The 19,289-nt window shown below is 41.6% G+C and overlaps 1 protein-coding gene across 9 annotated transcripts in view; it reads right to left on the bottom strand.

Annotated features, from left to right (window-relative positions):
* The window catches only part of myo5aa (myosin VAa), a 75,226-nt gene that overhangs the window by 14,750 nt on the left and 41,187 nt on the right, over nucleotides 1-19,289 (bottom strand). For 2 of the 9 annotated variants that reach the window (XM_037757604.1, XM_037757625.1), the window contains exons 13-32: nucleotides 18,126-18,251; nucleotides 16,697-16,780; nucleotides 14,508-14,510; nucleotides 12,210-12,368; nucleotides 10,822-10,919; nucleotides 10,544-10,630; nucleotides 9,759-9,867; nucleotides 9,327-9,538; nucleotides 8,958-9,114; nucleotides 8,391-8,630; nucleotides 8,052-8,300; nucleotides 5,907-6,000; nucleotides 5,634-5,779; nucleotides 5,256-5,369; nucleotides 4,972-5,106; nucleotides 4,470-4,526; nucleotides 4,056-4,283; nucleotides 2,789-2,797; nucleotides 293-393; nucleotides 66-122 (exon numbers count right to left, since the gene is read on the bottom strand). In XM_037757604.1, coding sequence (XP_037613532.1) covers nucleotides 66-122; nucleotides 293-393; nucleotides 2,789-2,797; nucleotides 4,056-4,283; nucleotides 4,470-4,526; nucleotides 4,972-5,106; nucleotides 5,256-5,369; nucleotides 5,634-5,779; nucleotides 5,907-6,000; nucleotides 8,052-8,300; nucleotides 8,391-8,630; nucleotides 8,958-9,114; nucleotides 9,327-9,538; nucleotides 9,759-9,867; nucleotides 10,544-10,630; nucleotides 10,822-10,919; nucleotides 12,210-12,368; nucleotides 14,508-14,510; nucleotides 16,697-16,780; nucleotides 18,126-18,251 — 2,465 coding nt within the window. The remainder of the gene's footprint in view (nucleotides 1-65; nucleotides 123-292; nucleotides 394-2,788; nucleotides 2,798-4,055; nucleotides 4,284-4,469; nucleotides 4,527-4,971; nucleotides 5,107-5,255; nucleotides 5,370-5,633; nucleotides 5,780-5,906; nucleotides 6,001-8,051; nucleotides 8,301-8,390; nucleotides 8,631-8,957; nucleotides 9,115-9,326; nucleotides 9,539-9,758; nucleotides 9,868-10,543; nucleotides 10,631-10,821; nucleotides 10,920-12,209; nucleotides 12,369-14,507; nucleotides 14,511-16,696; nucleotides 16,781-18,125; nucleotides 18,252-19,289) is intronic. The other 7 variants (XM_037757612.1, XM_037757655.1, XM_037757631.1 and 4 more) reach the window with 5 other exon arrangements.

Here is a 19,289-nt window from a genome sequence, read left to right as displayed (position 1 = left end):
GTTTTGCGCCAGCGTGGCCATGCATGCTATGCTCCATGATGCATAGGCCACGTCTCATCGGTTACCTCAGCCTACTCAGGAGATCACTGACTTCCAACGGCTTACGCATGAACCTAGGAGATCTGCACAAGACAGGGCAGCGTTCACAAACACACATTTCTTTGCACATGAATCACGGTAATATTAATAATGGAGCGAGAGCTCGGTAAGATAGATGATGAGTCAGGTGAATTCAACACAGATGATTGTGAAGACCTGGAGATTGGGAGGCAAACTGGCTGTAACAAAGTACCTGTTGGTGTCTTTGAGGCCTACGTAAGCTTGCTTGAGTTCACCAGCGTCCTTCAGTTTGGACACGTCCTCGACATAGACAGAAGGCTCGGTCATGGTCTCCTGGAGAGAGGTAAACAGGAAAAGAGAGGAATAAATAAGAAAGTGTGACCTGGCTGCTACAACTGCTTGCAAAGCTGCATCATGCACCAGTTTCATACAGTTTTAGGTGTATGAATGAATGAAGACGAGTCATGACTGTGAGTTCACACTGCTGAGGGCAGTCAGCATGTGTGTTGTTGACTCCCTGCCAGCATCACTACAGCTGCTGGCTACGACTGTCCTTTCACTCTGACAATCATCCGCCAGTTGGAGCCTCGAGCTGAAACAGTGACAAGCCATCAAGTGACGCTGTCTTATCTTCAGGGAATGCCATTTCACAGCGGTGGCATTTTTTTTTTACTAGCTTTCAAGAGACCAAGAGTTGCTGAGCATCAGCTGATAAGTAACAGGGCTTTAAGGTCACTTGCAATCAGAATGTATGAGCAGGGTTCATGTGACATTTCTTAGCACGAAATAGTCACACTGGTAACTAGAACATTTGTGTTGCTGCAGTATAAAGCAACAGTTTATTTTCTTTAGTGAGTCAACAGCGACATAAATATAGGGGTAGGGGGAAAAAATCAATACAGCATAGTATCACAATATTTTGCGTGACAATATTGTATCGATACACGGATGTCAAATATCAATCTTTGATTATATAAACCAGTAACAACCGGCCGCTATTCTGTCTTTCAGAGGTTGTAGCGGGCTCATTCGTAAAGCTAGAGTGAACTCGTAACATATGAAACTAGAAAAAAAATTAGGAATCGAAAGGTATCAACCGTGTCATGTTAGCTTGTTGGGGAGAACAATAAATAACGCTCCAATTTTACGCTAAATTTTGGTGAGGCAAAAGTGGCATGGCCATTTTCAAAGGGGTCCCTTGACGTCTGACCCCAAGATACAGTATGTGAATGAAAACTCTGAGATGAACAGAGTGAAAACTGTATCTTATTAGATAAAACACATGTTGACAAACTGCATCATTTGACGTTGAAAGAAGGTAATAAACCGCAATATATCTTATCGCAATACTCATACCGCAAAATGTTTAAAATTGCAATAAGATCATATCGTGAATTAAGTATTGTGATAATATTGTATCGTCGGGCCTCTGGTGATTCCCACCCCTATCGTTTATTAAGTGCAGACACCAGTCACCACTGCCCAGCACTGTGACGTAAGCCCCCTTGTCTGCATCACTACATATTCAAGCAGTGCTTATGAGCTGCACCATTAATCAGATATTCAAATGAACTTGAATATTGTGTTCTGAATAAAAATGTTGTGTTATAAATGTGCATTTATGAAACTGTGCAGTCAATTGTATCTGAAGAACACTTTAAGCCATTTCAGAAATCTGCAGGCTGCAAATACAAATTCAACGTGCAGAGGGTTTTCAGTTTGTGGTAACATCCATCCTTGGCTTGTGACTGCATTACAGACGGTAATGGACAAAATGCAAAATGACTGCTGTAAAACAGCCACTGAGGAGAACTCTCAATGACTTTTAGTGAAACAAACAGTCCATAAATGCATTCCCCCAGACAGACAAAGGACGAGACAGATGAGATAATCAGACTCCAGCCTGGAGAGGACAGAGTGTGAGTGTGTGTATGTGTAAAGCCTCTTACAGTAAGAATACTGATCTTGTGTTTCTTCTGTGATTTTATGCCATAGCTGTGATTAAGTACTTTATAATTTAGGGTTACATGTTTGAGCATAATTTGGTCCCTTGTTGTGGTTCCAGCGCAAGTTGTTGTCGTACTTTCTAGGGAAATTCCACCCTTGGATGCTCTCACGCCGTTACAGTATATATCATTAATTTAATGTTCAAAGCGTTCTGGGAGTCTTTGTTGTAACCACTTTCCCTCAACCTGCTCTCTTTACTTCAAATTGAGTTAGTGATTTCCCAGAGAGCAGGACGTAACTTGTTTCATTCGGCATGTGGAGGTGGATAAATGAATATCGGTGGTGGCAAACGTAGAAGAGTAAGTTAAAGTAAAACCTTTTTCTTTAATGTTTAGGTACTGAAGTTTATAGTTGATGTTATGAAACCTTTTCTTTCACTAAATTCTCTATGTAACTCTCTAATTGCGCTGGAACCCACTACAAGCTATATTTGAGCAGCTGCTAATTAAAAAATAAAAACCTCCACCATTGAGCAACCACCAGAAATATAGCGGTTTTAAGTATCTGAGGGTATATTTTAAATAATTTTCCTAGCAGTGGAGATAAGAGCTGCAGAACACAGACTGGTCTCGCTGCTTACTATCAATGTGATGACATAAAAGATCACATAAAAGTGATTGCTTTGGATCAGATTTCTTACATAAAGGAGGCATCACATGCAAAGACACACCGTGAAAAAAAGTGTGAAACACTCATGCATGACGCAGTTTTTTAACTGTACCTTCTCATCCTGTGGGAAAAGCATGGATGGTGGAGAGAAGGTGGAGACAGGAGAGTTAGACACACAGACGGTGCAGTGAACAAAATAGCAACATACAGTGTGAACAATAATGTGATTTGACCCTAAAATCAACAACTAACTAGAGTTCAAAATGTCAATCAAGTTATGTTCAATTCATGTTTTGTCATTAAGGGCGCTTTCACAAGCCATAGTCCGTTTGACTAGTATGAGTCAGAGTGAAATTTATGTTTTTGGTTTGTTTTCTATTTAGTCTGGTTCGGTTTCAAAGTGCACAAATCAAAGTGGATCAAATAAAAACATGTATTGGCTGAGGGACGTGTACAAAGGAGGGAATTTATCTTTTTCATCTTGAAAGCTACCACTTCTATGTAGGGAATTGCAGACTTTGATATATTGCTGTCCAAGTTTTTTTCACTTTGAGTCGGCACTGATCTCCTGTTCGCATGAATCCCTTCTCATCCAGTTTATCTCCAATGACTTTATAAATGTCACTATTTTTGTGGACTTTATTTAACATATTCTGTATGTTCTCTTCGATCCAGATGTCGAGCTGTCCGTCCTCTCCCACTCATGTTAACCTGTCGTTTACTTGTGTCCATCTCAACAAATGCCCGCGCAGGCAGCCTGCATTTTGGTTTGCTTGGAAGCGATCCGAGACCACATCTCAGACCGGTTGTTTTGGTCCGCACCGGAGTACAATTACCGAGTTCACAACTGCCCAAACGAACTTAGTTAGAGTTCGTTTAACAAAATTTTGTCTTGTGAAAACGCCCTAAGATACAAATGTAACAAATTTTTAATACGGTTTAAAATCTATAAAAAAGGAATTCTCAGATTTCATACTTTTTCTTGAGTACATTACACATTACGTATAGTAGTTATTTATAAAATATTAATAACAAATAATGGTGAAAACCTGAGATTAGGATCACTGGCATAAAAAAACTGATCTTAAGCCTTGAGAGATTTGATCTGATCCCTTTGTCTTTTTTTGGGGATACTGTGTTAACAATTAGACAAACAGAGAAGCAGACGTGGGTGAAAACATAACACGTAAATGTGAGAAGGTGGATGCAAGCAAGCAGGGCAGCGTCCACCTAAATCTAGCTCCATTTTGTGAAAGAACAACAGCACCATGTGACCACAGAGCCTAAATGTTCCAGTGTGATGGTGTTGCAGTGGTGATGGATGCACTTTCCCTCTTTGAACACTGAGTCAACATAGACAGTATAAAATGTTCCTCTACCTTGTGGTGCATGGCTTCCTTCTGGCTGACCAGCTGGGAGCGCAGGATCAGCACCTCCTCCTTACGGACCTCCAGCTCCTCGCAGGAGGCGTTGAGCTGCTCCAACACCACCTTGTAAGCTGGCGAGCCCGGGGCCCCGGCGCCTGTACCTGCTTTACCCAGCAGGCTTTGTCTAATCTCCACCAGGTCATGTTTCAGTTTCTTGTTCTCCGACTCCAGCTCCTGACGCTGAGAAGTGAAAAGATTCAGTGTCGAAGGGGGGGGTCAGAGTTATAATAACAAGTGGCTGTTGAAGCTTTCTGAAGCTGTGACAGGAATTACTGTAATAAAAGAAGTTGTCTGACTTTGGATCAAGTCAGTGTGAGAAAACATGTGCTAGTGTTTTATTTCTACTTTGCTCTCCTGACAGCTTACCTTCAGGGACTCGTACTCCAGCTCTGCACCGCGAGCCTTTTTAAACTCTACGTCATCCTGAAACAAGAAGCAAAACGTGGTGATGAAGAGGAGTTTGGGACAGTGACAAAGTCTGTCTTGACACAGGGCCGAATGAGAACAAGGCCTGATAAGAAAAAGGTGATTATTTAATCTCTTTTTCCTGTGTAATGACCTATGTATTAACTAACAAAGCACTTAAATGATGTACATAATGATGAAAAACCTCATATTATATCAAAAGAGACATGAAAAGTGTAAAAAAAAAAATCGAATTTGTATTTGTAATAATATTTGTACTTATACTAGGTTGGTACATGCTTCGTATGTATATTATGGAATAAAGAAAGCTTTTCATTAGGTACCATATAAGTATTACTGTATGGTTACAATGCCATTAACCATGGGTTAAAACACTAGAATGAGGCTTATATAATTTGTTAATACAGTGATATATTTCAGAGCCCAGTGTGGGCGTCAGTACCCTGGCTCTAGCCCGCTGGAACTGGTCCTCTTTGTTTTCCAGTTCGTTGCGCAGCGACTGCTTCTCTTGCTCGAGTTCTGTGAGACGTTTCTGCAGCTTGAGAGTCAGCGAGGTGTCTATTCCTCGTGTCACATCCTGCACGACAAAGAAATGTTAGGACCGAGCACACGCCACACGAAAAGTATTTAAATGAAAGACCACTTTAACGTCAGCAACTAACAGTAGAAACCATGTCTCTGGATCCTCTTATTCAATGTGACCGAACTTAATGCAAACGTTCTTACTTCGGAGGCACGGGAACCTTCTTCCGTTTCGGCATACTCTGAATTGTAGGTGTACTCTGATTCGTTGCTGCTGTGGGTGGAATCTGTTCTCCTGTGGCCATGCTTGTGGACGTTCTACAGATGAGAGAGAAAAATAAGCCTTTTCATTTAAAACAAACGAGACTCAAGTTCTCCCTGCCTCGCCTTCAGACTGTGAGTGTTGAATATTATTAACCATTTGCTTTCTGCTGTTGTTGTAAAACAAATCCAATGTTGAGAAATATTAAATAATGGATCAAATACATTTTGAGAAACACTAAAATTATGACTAATTATGTTCATAAATGAGTTAAACCTCTTATAAGTGATTGACTGGGTGTGTGTGTACATGTTCCTCACCGAGGAAACCACCTCCTCCTTCAAGTCGTCGTATTTCTCCTCGAGGCGAAGGTGTTCTGTCAGGAGATTCTGGTAGCGAGATCGCTCCTCGTTCAGATCCGTCTCCAGCTGCTGAGTCTCCTCCACTATCGCACGGGCCATTTTCTCTGACGGGACAAAACATAAAGAAGAAGCAGTTTTTTAAAAACAAAAAAAACATGCCGTTTGGTTTGGGAGACAATCACGTGTTTCTGCACGACTAGATGGATGAATTACGTGGTGATGATTTCACACCTGTCATCTGCTGACTCTGTTCCTGAATCGACCTGTTCAAGTCGTCCTTGTCTTTCTTCAGCGAGCCGTTCTGCTCCTTCAGCTCCGAGACCATCTACACACACAGAAACACACATATTAATACATTATCTTTAAATCACATGTCGTGTAAAGCAAGGTGACTGTAGTCCACTACAGAACTAAATGTGACTGATAAATTTATTCTGTACATTTGTCATCTAAAGCTGTGTTCACACTACGAGCGATACCGCAACGTTCTGCAAGTCATTTTCAATGGAAGCCGATGACATGAAGCTACAATCCAACGCCCAACACTTGTCGCTTGACGCACTACAAATAAATTAAGTTGAGCTGGTCTCAACTTTTTTCAGCTTTCCAATGACGCGGTGAAGTGTCAACCAATCATATGTTTTGGTTTCAACCTGTTCCGTTCCGTCTTCAACAACGCCGTTAGCCAGTTCCCAGTGCTACTTAACGACAATGTAGCTGGCCACGCTGGCTGTTTTGTTGCTGTGGTCGCTTGTAGTGTGAACATAGCATAACACAAGATGCTCTAAACAAGTGCTTCACATTTAGAAAAACCTCCTGGGTTATTTGAAGAAAAAAACACAGAAAAAAGACAGAAAACACACAGAGTACACACATACTGTACACGTACACATACACACACAGTTCAGTGGCTACCTCACTAGCATACTACTCTATCTCCTGTGCTCACCTGCCCCAGGGCAACATTGCCCTCTGAGCCCATCATGTGCCCTTTTCCCCCTGGTTCGCTCTCGCTCCTAAATTGGGGGGAAACAGTTTTCCTCTGTTGCCAATATCCATATTTATGCAAAAAAACTGTATTTTGTGATATACTGTATACTGTATATATACAGTACACTGATCAGCCATAACATTAAGACCACTGACAGGTGAACTGACTGTCTCGTTACAATAGCACCTGGCAGTGGGTTGGATATATTAGAAAGCAAGTGAACATTTTGTCCTTGAAATTGATGTGTTGGAAGAAGAAAAAAAATGGGACAGCGTAAGGATGTGAGTGACTTTGACAAGTGCCAAATTGTGATGGCTAGACGACTTGGTCAGAGCATCTCCAAAACTTCAGCTCTTGTTCCCGGTCTGCAGTGGTCAGGATATACCACAATTGGTCCAAGGAAGGAAAACCGGTGAACCAGCGACAGGGTCAGACCCGAGGCTCATTGATGCACGTGGGGAGCGAAGGCTGGCCCGTGTTGTCTGATCCAATAGAAGAGCTACTGTAGCTCAAATTGCTGAAAAAGTTAATGCGGGTTCCGATAGAAAGGTTTCAGAACACACAGCGCATCGCAGTTTGTTGCTTATGGGGCTGCGTAGTCGCAGACCGGTCAGGGTGCCCGTGCTGAACCGTGTCCGCCGCCAAAAGCGCCTACAATGGGCATGTGAGCATCAGAACTGGACCACGGAGCAATGGAAGAAGATGGCCTGGTCATATGAATCACGTTTTCTTTTACATCATGTGGATGGCAACGAGTTCAAGGTGTTGACTTGGCCTCCACATTCTTCAGATCTCAATCCAATCGAGCATCTGTCGGAGGTGCTGGACAAACAAGTCCGATCCACGGAGGCCCCACCTCGCAACTTACCGGACTTAAAGGATCTGCTACTGACAGCTTGGTGCCAGATACCACAACAGATCTTCAGAGGTCTAGTGGAGTCCATGCCTCGACGGGTCAGGCGGCAAAAGGGGGACCTACTCAATATTAGGCAGGTGGTCATAATGTTATGGCTGATCGGTGTATATGTCCAGGAAACTATGGGAGATTGTTCTAATTCTATTGAACTTAGTTTTAAACTAATAATAGGACTTCTGACAGCGACAGTCTCACTAAAGGTGGGAAACTGAGTGGAGGAGAGAAGACCAAAAAGTGAATTTTCCTTGAAATTTAAAACCTCCAAAATATTCACTAATAAAGGTTCAAATATGTAACATCTAAGGAAATGTCTCCGAACTACAACCAAGAAGAGGGAAGGAGAGAGAAACACATCTACTGTATTACAGCAGACATGTAACACTACTGTATACACACACTGTGCACAGGGAGATGGAGGGCAGGACAACTACAGGTAAATGGACAGATATGGATGTGGATCCCGTCTTACTTTCTCCATTTCGTCCCTGTAGGTTTTCGCCCAGTCCTCGATGGTCTTCTTCTCCTTCTGTGTGGAGCTCAGCTCCTTCCTCAGCTTCTCCAGCTCCTCCAGCAGCGAGGACACCTGGTTGCCTTTGTTCTTGGCGTCCTCTTCTACCCCTCGCAGCCGGCCCAGCTCGCCACGCATCTTCTCGCTCTCCGTCGTGTAGGTAGTCTCCAGACCGACTAGCTTCTCGCTTGTCAAGCGGTGGTCCTTGTTCTGGAGGGACAGATCATAAAACAGGGAGGTCAAATACCCAAATGACAAAAATGAATAAATACATGAGGACACAAAAACCAAAAATCTCACCTGCTCGTCGATTTTCCTCTGCAGCTGCATGATCTTGTTCTCCATGCCTTTGTTGAGTTTCTTGAAGTGCTCCACTGAGCGAGCCTCGACCTTTAGCTTCTTCAACTCGCGTCTGGCCTTCATCCTGCGCATGCAGCACTGCAGGTAGACGATGGATTCGAGGCAGCGCTTGTACCAGCACCGAGCCAACCAGCCACGGACGCGCTTCTGAATGATCACCATCTTGACCTCCCGCAGTAACTACAGACAGACACAGAAACAGTGAAGGAGAAGCAGAGAGAGAAACATAAGAGCACATGTGGATCTATTACGCACAGTCAAATATTTTCAGATTTTACTAGAAGCTAAATATTCCTTTCTGTAATATTCCCACTTGTATTAGCTGTGTTTCTCCTGTTACAGGTTTCTTTGTAGAAGTGAGTCAGTAAGACAGAATAGGGCAATAACTGAACCACAGGTATCAGACATGTTTTATTGATTTCTTCTTGAAAGAAGGCTAGATCTCAGGACTTAATAATAGAATAGAATATGAATATATTTTGCAGCATTTTGTGATGTGTGTCTTACCGCCTGGTACTTCTGCCGGGCCATGTAAGCTCTGAGGATCGTCTGCATGACCAGAGCGGCAGCCTGCTTCTGCCTGTAGCGTTTCCTCTCCACGACCATCCTCTGGTATTTCTGGATGATTGTAGCCGCCTGCGTGCGACGCATGAACTTGGCCAGGCTGAGGAGACCGGAGATAAACACGTCTCAACTAACACGTATTCAAACTTTTAACTTTAGACCTTAGGTATTTCAGCCTTTGACTTATTTAACTGCAATAATAATACTCAAAATAAATTGTTTGACCCAGCATCGTCTTATAAAACAATCGGTCAAGAGGAGTCAAATATCTTTGCATGTGATTGTTCTGTTTTAATGGCTGAAGGGACTCACCAGCGAGCCTGGTATCCTCTGGTGAACCTCTGGATGGTGATGGCAGCGCTGCGCTTGCGCAGATACTTCTTGCGCGCCAGCCAGCAGCGGATGGTTTTCTGGATGCGAATGCAGGCGGCACGCAACTTCTCCGCCCTCAGCTTCTCCAGGTAGGCGACCTGGCCGGCCCTGAAGAAGATCTTGGTCTTACCAAACTGGTATTTATCCGGGTCCTGAAGGAAGACCGGAGCAGAGATCAGGATTAAGATGGTGATTAGATGGACCAAAAGGGACGGATGTACTGTGTGTGGAACAGAACGGGAAAACAAAGGACTTGGAAATGCAAAACTAAACAGAAATCCAGTCAAGATTTATATGCCATAGTAGGCAATGGAAGTCATACTATAACTCTCATTTTTCCTTTTTAACAAAAGATCCCTCAGATAGTCTGACCTGCACCAGTCGCTCCAGAACAATTCTGCAGGTCTGCTTCTTATCTTGTAACACGTCCTTCTGCTTCATCAGCACTCTGTAACGGCTGAAGAACTCCTGGTACGTCCATCTGAGACACACACACACACACATATCAGATCAGTTAGAAGACAGCCATGACCTAAGCATTTGATTTTTTTTTACCGTTTGGTCGATCGAGTTCATTTTTTACCAAAGTAAATTTGCAAAGGGACCACATTTGCTTTACCGTTTGGCTTTCTGTAAGGAAAAACACTCACTGCAACATAATGCAATGCAATGTTTGTGGTGTCAAGTTGTAAAATATTTTCTTTTCCTTTCATTATATGATATTTCACAATTTCTTGTGGGAACAATGTCGTATACTTCTCCTGCAAAAGTGCATTTTTTTTTTTTTAAGTTTTAGATTTCAGCATTAATATCTATCTAAAATGCATTAAGAAGACCAGTAAGTAAAGCCAGACTAAAATCCAGTGCAGGAGGCCAGACATAACAGTCTCTTCTAAAGGGAGAAAGTTAATCACTTGAGCAAATTGAGTGATGATAGATAAAAAAGACACCGACCAAATCAATCCTGCACCGAGCTGGCTGGCTGCACTGATGTAAGGATGTATTCAGACATAATGTATGAACAGCAGACTCTTAATTGCAGGGTCAATATGCATTTGCCTTCTACACAGATACTTTAAAAAAATTCTTTAAGGACACAACACACATCAAACACAAGAGAGTCTATGGGAAACAGTGTTGCTGGCATGCATCAGTACCTGGATGGGAAACCTGCAGCAGAGATGCGGATGGTTTCCAGAACACCGCAGGCTCTGAGCTGCTGCACCGCACGTTTAGGATCAAACCTGCCAACAACAAATAACCTCAGTCATTATGGCTACCATGAATTACACCTGCGCTAAGACGGTGGCCTAGAGAATACCTCTGGAGCACAGAAAAAAAGAATAAAAACAATCATATGCTACTGTCCCACAACAAGAATTAACTTGAAAACATGCCTAATAGTTCTTCACAAACAGAGAAGAGGAAGACTCACGTGAAGGCCATCTTGAAGTCGTTGGGTTTGATGCAGCGGACATAGTGCGGAGTGGTTGCGTTCAAAGTTTCCATCAGCATGTGCAGCGAGTTACGAAACTACAACAGAGGACATCATCATCGACATCATCATTATCATCATCACCATCATTTCTTTTGTAGTTTCAAACTTGTCTAAGTGCAGCTTTGGATAATCATCATTACGATAACATGCTGTTGTTTGCAGCATTATAATCAATATAAAAACAATTAAACAGAGATAATGTATATCAAATATATAGAATGGATTAAGAAATAATTGATATTGCTCAAAACTTAAAAGGTATAATATGCAGCACTTTGCTAAAAAACAATGTATAGACTGATATAAATAACCCCTCCTCAATCCTCACTTATGACCCACTAGAAGTGTGGTAGTGTCTGTTTCTACAGAGACCCTGCAGCCCTCTGCCTGTATTTTCTCTTTTCTTATTTTGCTGTGTTCAGGATGTTTCTAGGTGTCAGCAAAAACACTTTCGGCCCCGTGTGGGAGTGTAACTCCTAGCCAATAAGCAGCATGAGCAGCCCATTCTCATTCCCAGGTCGTCAAATACGCTGTCACGCCCCTCGGCGTCTGATACCGAGGCACTCTTTAGCGTCTATGATACAAAGCTGCGTTTTTTGACAACTGACGGGTTGTTACATCGCTGTGTGTTTTTATTTGCTTCAGTGTTTCCCCTGCTCTTCGTCTCTCTCCTCTGCTGTGTGCAGAGTGGCTGCTATTGGTGTGTCAGTTTTACCGAGACACACACACCCAGCAGAGAGGACAGGATGAAGCTTGCCCTTTGGCTGCATTCATTCAAAATCTGACAATGCGGCACCTTAAATGCTGTCATGTTTGTTATATAATTGTTCATTAGAGTGGAAGCCCCTTTAGTAAACCAGATTAACTTGGTGGAACGTTTCATTTCCATTTTAAAAACAATCAGAAAATAATGTTTTATTTCTCGGATTCAATACTTTTATTCTCACTAACGCCGCTCCCTCTCTTCATTCACTTGCTCGCTCGGCCATCGTTGAACTCTCTCTGGCTCGTTGAGCCGGGGAGGAGTGGCAAACTTTGAATCCTGTGTGTTTACAAACAGTAACCAACAACCCTACATAGTAAACCTTTAAGTTGCCAATCTTTCCTTATTATATGATGTATAAATGTATGTAATTATATTATTATGTAGCTGCAATTCACAAGTGACAGTGATAAAAACAATGAATTAGGACAAAAAGGCATGTTGGTAAACAGGACACGCAGTATATTTTCAATGTGATCTGATATCTACCATAATGCACTGGATCTGATGTCACTATGTGCAATCAGTCCACGAAACAAAAACAGTGGAAAGAGATACCAACCTGGCAGCCAACAGTCTTCTTGTGCTCCTTGCTGCTCTTGTCGCGGCCCTTCGCGGCAGGTTTGATGCTGAGGCGGGTCCGGCCTCCGCTGCCAGCGACCTGACCAGTGGGGCTGGTGGCTTTCCCCTCGTCCTGGAACAGCTCCACCAGCAGGTCAAACTGGGAACAGCAGCCCACTTACAGTCACAAACAGAACAGCTGATGCAAACATTAAACACCACAGGCAATATTGATTTACTGAAAAATAAGTTAACCACAAAGCATTTTGCTCTGGATGCACTGTTAAATTAAGCTTCAGTGCAACTACAGTGCATTTTATTTATGAGTTATGACTGTATTTTATAACAGTCTCTTCTTATAGTACATGGCATGCATATGGATTTCTCTTACCTATTGCACACAGCTTTACAAAGCATAATAGCAAGCCTTCATAATTTGACTTGAGTGTTGAAAAACCACGATGCTGTTGACTTCATTTTAAATTCTGAGAGTAATCTAGTCTAGTAATCAAGTGTAGGGATGGTTTGACATGAGATTTAATGCATTTTCACACACAAACAGCTGAAAATCTGCTGGATAGTTTGAGTAGATGAGTGAGTAGATGTCGCTTGATTTGTTGATTAGCGTTTGTTAAACTCAATCACAGTCAGAGAGAGTTGTTGCAATGTTTTTAAAAAGCCAATAAAAATAATGAAAAGGTTATGTTTTGTCATATATGATGCAGTGACCATATATGACTACATGGCATCATCTTGCCATGGCGTTATGACATAAATAGTATCATGTACAACACACACACACATCAGTCATGTTCCATATAACACTGAGGTTATATGAGGAGGAGGCTGTGTTATGTGCAGCTTCAGCTCTTCCTGCTGTGCTCAGAGCGTTGCCATGCTGCTTCTCTCGCCAGCGTCATGAAGCGGGATAATCTGGACAGCCACGGCCACAAAAGGCTTTACGTGCTGCTCGCTCTCAGCATCACTCTGAAAACATAAAAACATCCTCCTTCCTTTGTCCCTTGTTTTTATGTCCAATCCCCTTTCCTCCTCCCAGAGTGCCTTTAGTGCTCCCCATGCAGCAAACAAACACACACAACTTCAATCTCCTCAGTGCCGTTAGAGTGATAATAACTCAAAGAGAGAGATAGGGAAGGAGGAAAGATAAAAGAGGAAGAGCTACAGGCGGACCAGCGTTGTAAGAACGCCTCTGTTTACCTTCTGCTGGCGGGGAAGGGTTGTCATGATGAGGACAGAACCAAACATACATGGACAACATATGGAGACACAGTGACAAAAGAAACAACAATGACTTTAAAAGGAAAGGAAACACACGGCTCAAGTCCAAAATCATTGTTACCCCCACATCACAAACTATAACACAACATGTATGATTCAAACGGAAACGTAGATGAAACCAGGCAGACTAGTGATGAGGCTGAAATGGGTGGAAGCAACATGATGGGATGATGATTTCCATTGAGCTCCAAGCCGGCATGAAGTATAAAGCATGTCTGTGGTTGGAGGACGGCCACACGGTGGAATTCGATCTGTTCTAATGTTGATCACATTCCTGGATTGCAATGCATCATGGGAAATATCTGCATCAGGCATTTCTCAAATGCACCGTATTGATTAGACTTGCAAGCAGATGTCGGCATGAATGCAAGACTCCTATGTGTCTCGCAGGCCTTAATGCAGTTTGGAGCAATGCAGGTACTGTGGAGCCACGCTGGAGTCTTTAACTGCATTCACTTGAAAGGAAGAAGTTCCTGTTTTATACAACCTGGGTTTTTCTTTTCATAGTTTTTGGACAATTTCTATGATCTTGGATTTGAGTGACACTGCTAAAAATAAATCCACTGTGGCAAGACATACAGTATGAGTGGTGAGACGATTGCAGGTTTTAAACAAATTAGCCAAACTTATTTGGGAGAGTAAATGAAGGCGAAAGGTAAAATGTTGATATTCATATTTTCAGACGGACTTCCTGGTTCATCTCTGACTCACTGCACTTGCCGCAGTTGTGGAACCAGGTTTATTATAGTAAACTAATACTGAAACTAAAACGAAAATAAGCCGAGAAAAATATCGTTGGTAAACTGAAACTAAGTAAAAACTAAGTCTTTGAAGAAAAACTAAACTGAAACTATATTGTCTGGGTAAAAACTAATACAAAAAGATTTATTAATTACAGTTTTAGTTTTTTTGTTATAATATATCACTACCAAAAAAGGTGACGGCATGAATTTCTGCCAACTCTCGTAACGTTGAACCACAGAAATTGAACAGACTTGACCTTCTAGGAGACGACGCTATGCAGCACGAAGATTAAACATTAATAATATAACACACTCTGAAAACTAAATCTAAACTAAAACTAAATCTTTAGTTAACACTAAAATAAAAGAAAAAACGATTGAAATATCAAAACTATTATAACCTTGTTGTGCTAACAGAACGTCTACTGTGCAATGAAGGATTATAAGCAACCTTTTCAAGTGTGCTCACGTTGGGTTTAGATAATTGAAGTGCTTTAGATAATTTGTCTAAACTGTTGGCTTGTTTCCAGCCTGTATGATCGTCTGACTGCACGTTTCTCGCCCCAGTTTGTTGTAGCGATGTCCTCCTGTTCCCATATCTCAGCAATTACGTTGGTGTAATTTTATCATTACTGAAAGAAATGATGGCAAAGACTATGAAAATAGGACCCAAGTTGCAATAAACCAGAATTTTCCTTTAACTGTTGAATCAACAGCAGAAGCTTTAGAAAAGTGCATCATCTCCATCCTGGCCTGCAGTCCATTCACTGAGATGGTACGCAGTGTGTCGGGGATGCATCACCTCAAGGCCTCTCTCTGTTCATCTAAAGGTCAATCACAGAAAACAGAACTGCCTCCATGCCTCATAGGAAGGATTTTCTACCTCCTCATGTTGTATTTTTCATGTTAATGTGTTACATGGTGATGCAATGAAAGCAGTTAGCTGCTAAATGTTTACAAAATTATTTTTCAGTCATTCTCTGATCGTCAAGGGAGGATTTAAGAGAAGGTCTTGTGTTTGAAGGTCGAGTACCAGATGAATTAATTAGACAGCTTGTAGAAAAAAAAAAAATGCTTTGAAGTTTTCTTCCAGTTTAAGTGACATTTTACAGATGTGCTCCTCCTCATGGTATCAGCTAGCTGGAAAACACGTGTGCACGCACGCACGCACGCACGCACGCACGCACGCACGAGAGAATGACGGGATAAGCTGAGCAGGGAAGTAAAACGAAAGTTAATTAGCCTAAATCTTATTAAGAGCTCATTACCATTTAATCCTAATTGTTTAAATCTCACCGATTTCCACGGCAACATTCAGACTATACGTCCATGAGTGTGTTTGTGCTTGTGTGTGCGTGTGTGTGTGTGTTAAGTGATTGTGTTAGAGGTTAGAGCAGACAGTATTTCAACCCTTACCCCGTTCTGCTCTTGTTGAAGTCTATAAGAGAACAATCGATGGTCACTTTGGAGCATTTTGGACAAACACACTACATCATAGGTTGTGTGTGTGCAAGCTAAACAGCAGTGAGGATTTAAAAGGCTTAGGCCCCTTTTGACCCAACTGGGTTTTAGACACGGATCCTGAACCAAGATTACAAGAAAACAGAACGCACACACACACATGTGATGTTAATTGGGCCGTGATCTGGCTAAGTTAGGCTTAAATGAACGTGCGTATGTGTGTGGTTTTCCAGTTCAGCATCATTTTCTTCCCAAATTAGATAACGATCATTTGAAAAACTGTGAAATCAATCTTTAAAGAATTTAATTGAAAATTTGAATCACAAGATGGTTGTGACGACTCTTAGTTGGGACAAAACCAGGAAATGTTAATGCTGTAAAAGGTTGTTTAACATAATGATATGTGGATGTGTTCATTTGCAAAATCAGATATATGTGTAGAGTATTACTACCGTTATCACATGACACTGCATTTATTTAGCCTTAGTCATGCTTTTCTGCAAGTCATTAAATATATTTGGACAAGCTGGAAAGTCCAATATGTAGCTGTAATAATAATATATGAATATTATAGTAATTATGAACCACATTCATATTTATCCTCTGCTGGTTATGTTTAGCCAATGAATGTGTGTGTGTGCGTGTGTGTGTGTGTGTGTGTGTATTCAGCTTTGTCTGTTATGTGTAAATAAAACCTAAACCTCTCTGACCATAAACATCCTGCATTGAGCATTTGTCATCTCTTCTGGCGCCAACACTACCTCCACATGGCCAGAGGAGGGCGCTGCTTCCTGAGCTTTCAGGTGGGACTTCTGGTCAGTAAACAATAGTCTATGTTTCACACACACAGACCAGGTGAACCAGCTCTCGCTGAGCTGCAAGCTTCTCGGCTTTGATCTCAGCAGACGCTTCTATTCGTAGTGTTTTGAGTTGTACATCGATGTGTTCAAACGGTGCATGAATCATGTCTGTCTGTGCTTCTCACCTTGCTAGCCTTCAGCACGTTGATCTGCTCTTCATTCACCGTGTCCTTGTTCTTCTCCAGGAAACCGTCACACTGGTATTCCACCTGCTCGACAACAACAGAGCGGTTTGTGTTACAATACCTGTGAGGACGTTTCAGTGGAATTTATCTAGGTGCTTTTTATTTCTGATTAGAAATTACAGTTCAATCTCCCTTGTAGTTTTGTATTCATGATCTACAAACAAAACAAATGCTGCAGGGGTTGACAATCTAATCTTTATAAACAGATTCTGCATTCACATGTAGAATCTGTCGGCAACGGGACCGGATTTTGGCTTCAGAAGCGTTCTGGTTTCCGTTTGTAGTCCGAGTAGTATTGACCAATCAGGTTCGAGCAGGGTTTGGTTCGAATGCGGGTAACGCATTGGCCGAAATCTGCAATCTGGGAACCCACCGTCTATCGTCTGATGATGATTTAGCTTTTTATTGGTTTAAAATTAGCTTGTAAACTGGCTACTTGTGAAACAATCCGGTCTCAGATGTCATCTCTCAACTCCAACTCCCAGTCTCGCATCTCAAGTTGCTAATCAGACTGTAAACAATAAGCAGCGACCGGTAAAGGAAGTCTTGGCCAGGATATCCGCTGGCTACACCGCAACCCCAGAAATATAGCCTCTTGCCCCCAGAGGATTATCTGTCGTCAGATCGATAGCTGATGGATTCCGAGACTGCAGATAATCTGACCCAAAGAAATGTGTATTCACCTTGTCCTAATGTTTAGGGTACATTTATAAGGTAAATGTTTCTATGTCTTGGTTTTAATTCAAATTGAGGTGGCCAGTGACAGCCAGGGCAAACAGTAAAGCCTTCATCGTAACTCCTGATGCAAGGAGTCTTTAAATATATCAACATTAATCTTTGTAAATGTTTGGTCAGAAATATCTTCAACTAGGATCCAGTTTTAATTTCAGGGGACCTCATGGGAAAGCATGCATCAGTCCTCGACACCGTTTATCTGTAACCTTATAGTGAGGATCTAAAAACAGATATTAAAAATAACACTGCGTCATCCTGCACCTCATTACAGGATATGAAACCTATTACGCTAAAGTGGATTACACTAGTCAAACGCACACACTCTCTCAACACTTCATTGCAGAACTGCTTTTTGTGTGAAAACACTAACAATAAAAAAAAGTTCTCCGTCCTCCCTCCTTCCATTCATCCTAAAAATAGCTCCAGCACTGCAGCAGCCACTGCAGCCAATCTGTCCCTAAAAGTGTTATCTGTGGAGTTAAAAAGGTTTCTGCCGTGTCATTACTTTTCCAGCTAAATAAGGAACAAAATCTGAATGACAAACCTCCAAAATAATGACTTTAACTCCTCTCATACTTTGACAAACATTCTGCGAAGCAATGAAGCGTGAAACAAACACGTCAGTCAAGCCCACCTTGTCAGCAAAATGTTGAATGATGAAAGCGCGGTTGGACATGCGTGGCTTCTCGAAGAGGGAGCAGGTCTTTAGGTGGGTGTTGTAGAGCTTCTGAGCCCACGAGTCATCCGAACCTTTCGGCATCTGGTATAGAAAGGGGAAAAAATATTAATTCCTGTCTATAGATAAGGTGAATGTTTTTCAAACATGCTTGTGTATGTTTAAATACATGAACCGCAGGAAAGATCTCCCAGTTACATTCATAGTTTCTTTATTTTATCTTAAGACATTTATTCATATCGAACGAGGCAAATTTAGAGGTCCACAGTTATGGAATTCACTGAATACGCCGCTGAAATGATCATCTTCCTTGCCAGCTTCTCTCATTTCATCTTGGACCTAATGGCATTGTGGTTCTGTTGGTTGTACATATCGACTTACTCTAGGTTTTTTGTTTTTTTTCTCTCTTCTTTCTTTTCTTTCTCTTTCATTTGCTTGTGACTTTTGTGTGTATAGATATTTTTAGTTTTATGTGTTCTTTGTTTGTTCGTTTAATGTTTTGTTTCGCTTTTGAGGAGTAATAACGTCATTTTTTACTTGTTTAAATAGGGGAGGACTCTGAATAAGCGTTCCAGGCTTCCTTCCTCTCCTGCACTGAAATTACTGTTTTTCCTATTGTGTTTATTTTGTATCCAAATAATTGTGCAAATAAACTAAACTAAATTAAGAAGACACAGTGGAAACTATCAGTAAGAAAACATGTATGTTACCACCTGCTTATAAATACACTGAGAGACAAAGAACTGAACATTTCAAGTAATTTAAGGTATTACATAGTTATTGGATTTCATCTTACGAGTGTGTCTGTCTTTCCTGATTACACAGTGCATGAGGACAAAATCTTTTCTGAATATTTCTTTGCCAAGAAGTCAAACCAAGTGTCCATTTTGTGTTTGCGTCACCCTGCAATTATGTTAGCAATGTGGACCACCTCAAATGTCAACAACTTGTAAAATGACCTTGCAGTGGAGAGATTAGTCAGCATTGTTAGTGGACTGGCTGAGCTGTGAAAGTGTGTCGATGGTGCAGATATGAGCACTGCCTTTACTCTACAAAGGCTGCAACCTGAATATTAACTCAGATATTCGATACGTTCGACCAACGCTCAGCCCAACATTACTA

This window comes from Sebastes umbrosus, chromosome 2 (genome assembly GCF_015220745.1).
Source record: "Sebastes umbrosus isolate fSebUmb1 chromosome 2, fSebUmb1.pri, whole genome shotgun sequence".
Classification (NCBI taxonomy): domain Eukaryota; kingdom Metazoa; phylum Chordata; class Actinopteri; order Perciformes; family Sebastidae; genus Sebastes; species Sebastes umbrosus.
The sequence above is the reverse complement of the archived record's forward strand: the minus strand, read 5'-3'. Positions and strand labels throughout refer to the sequence as shown.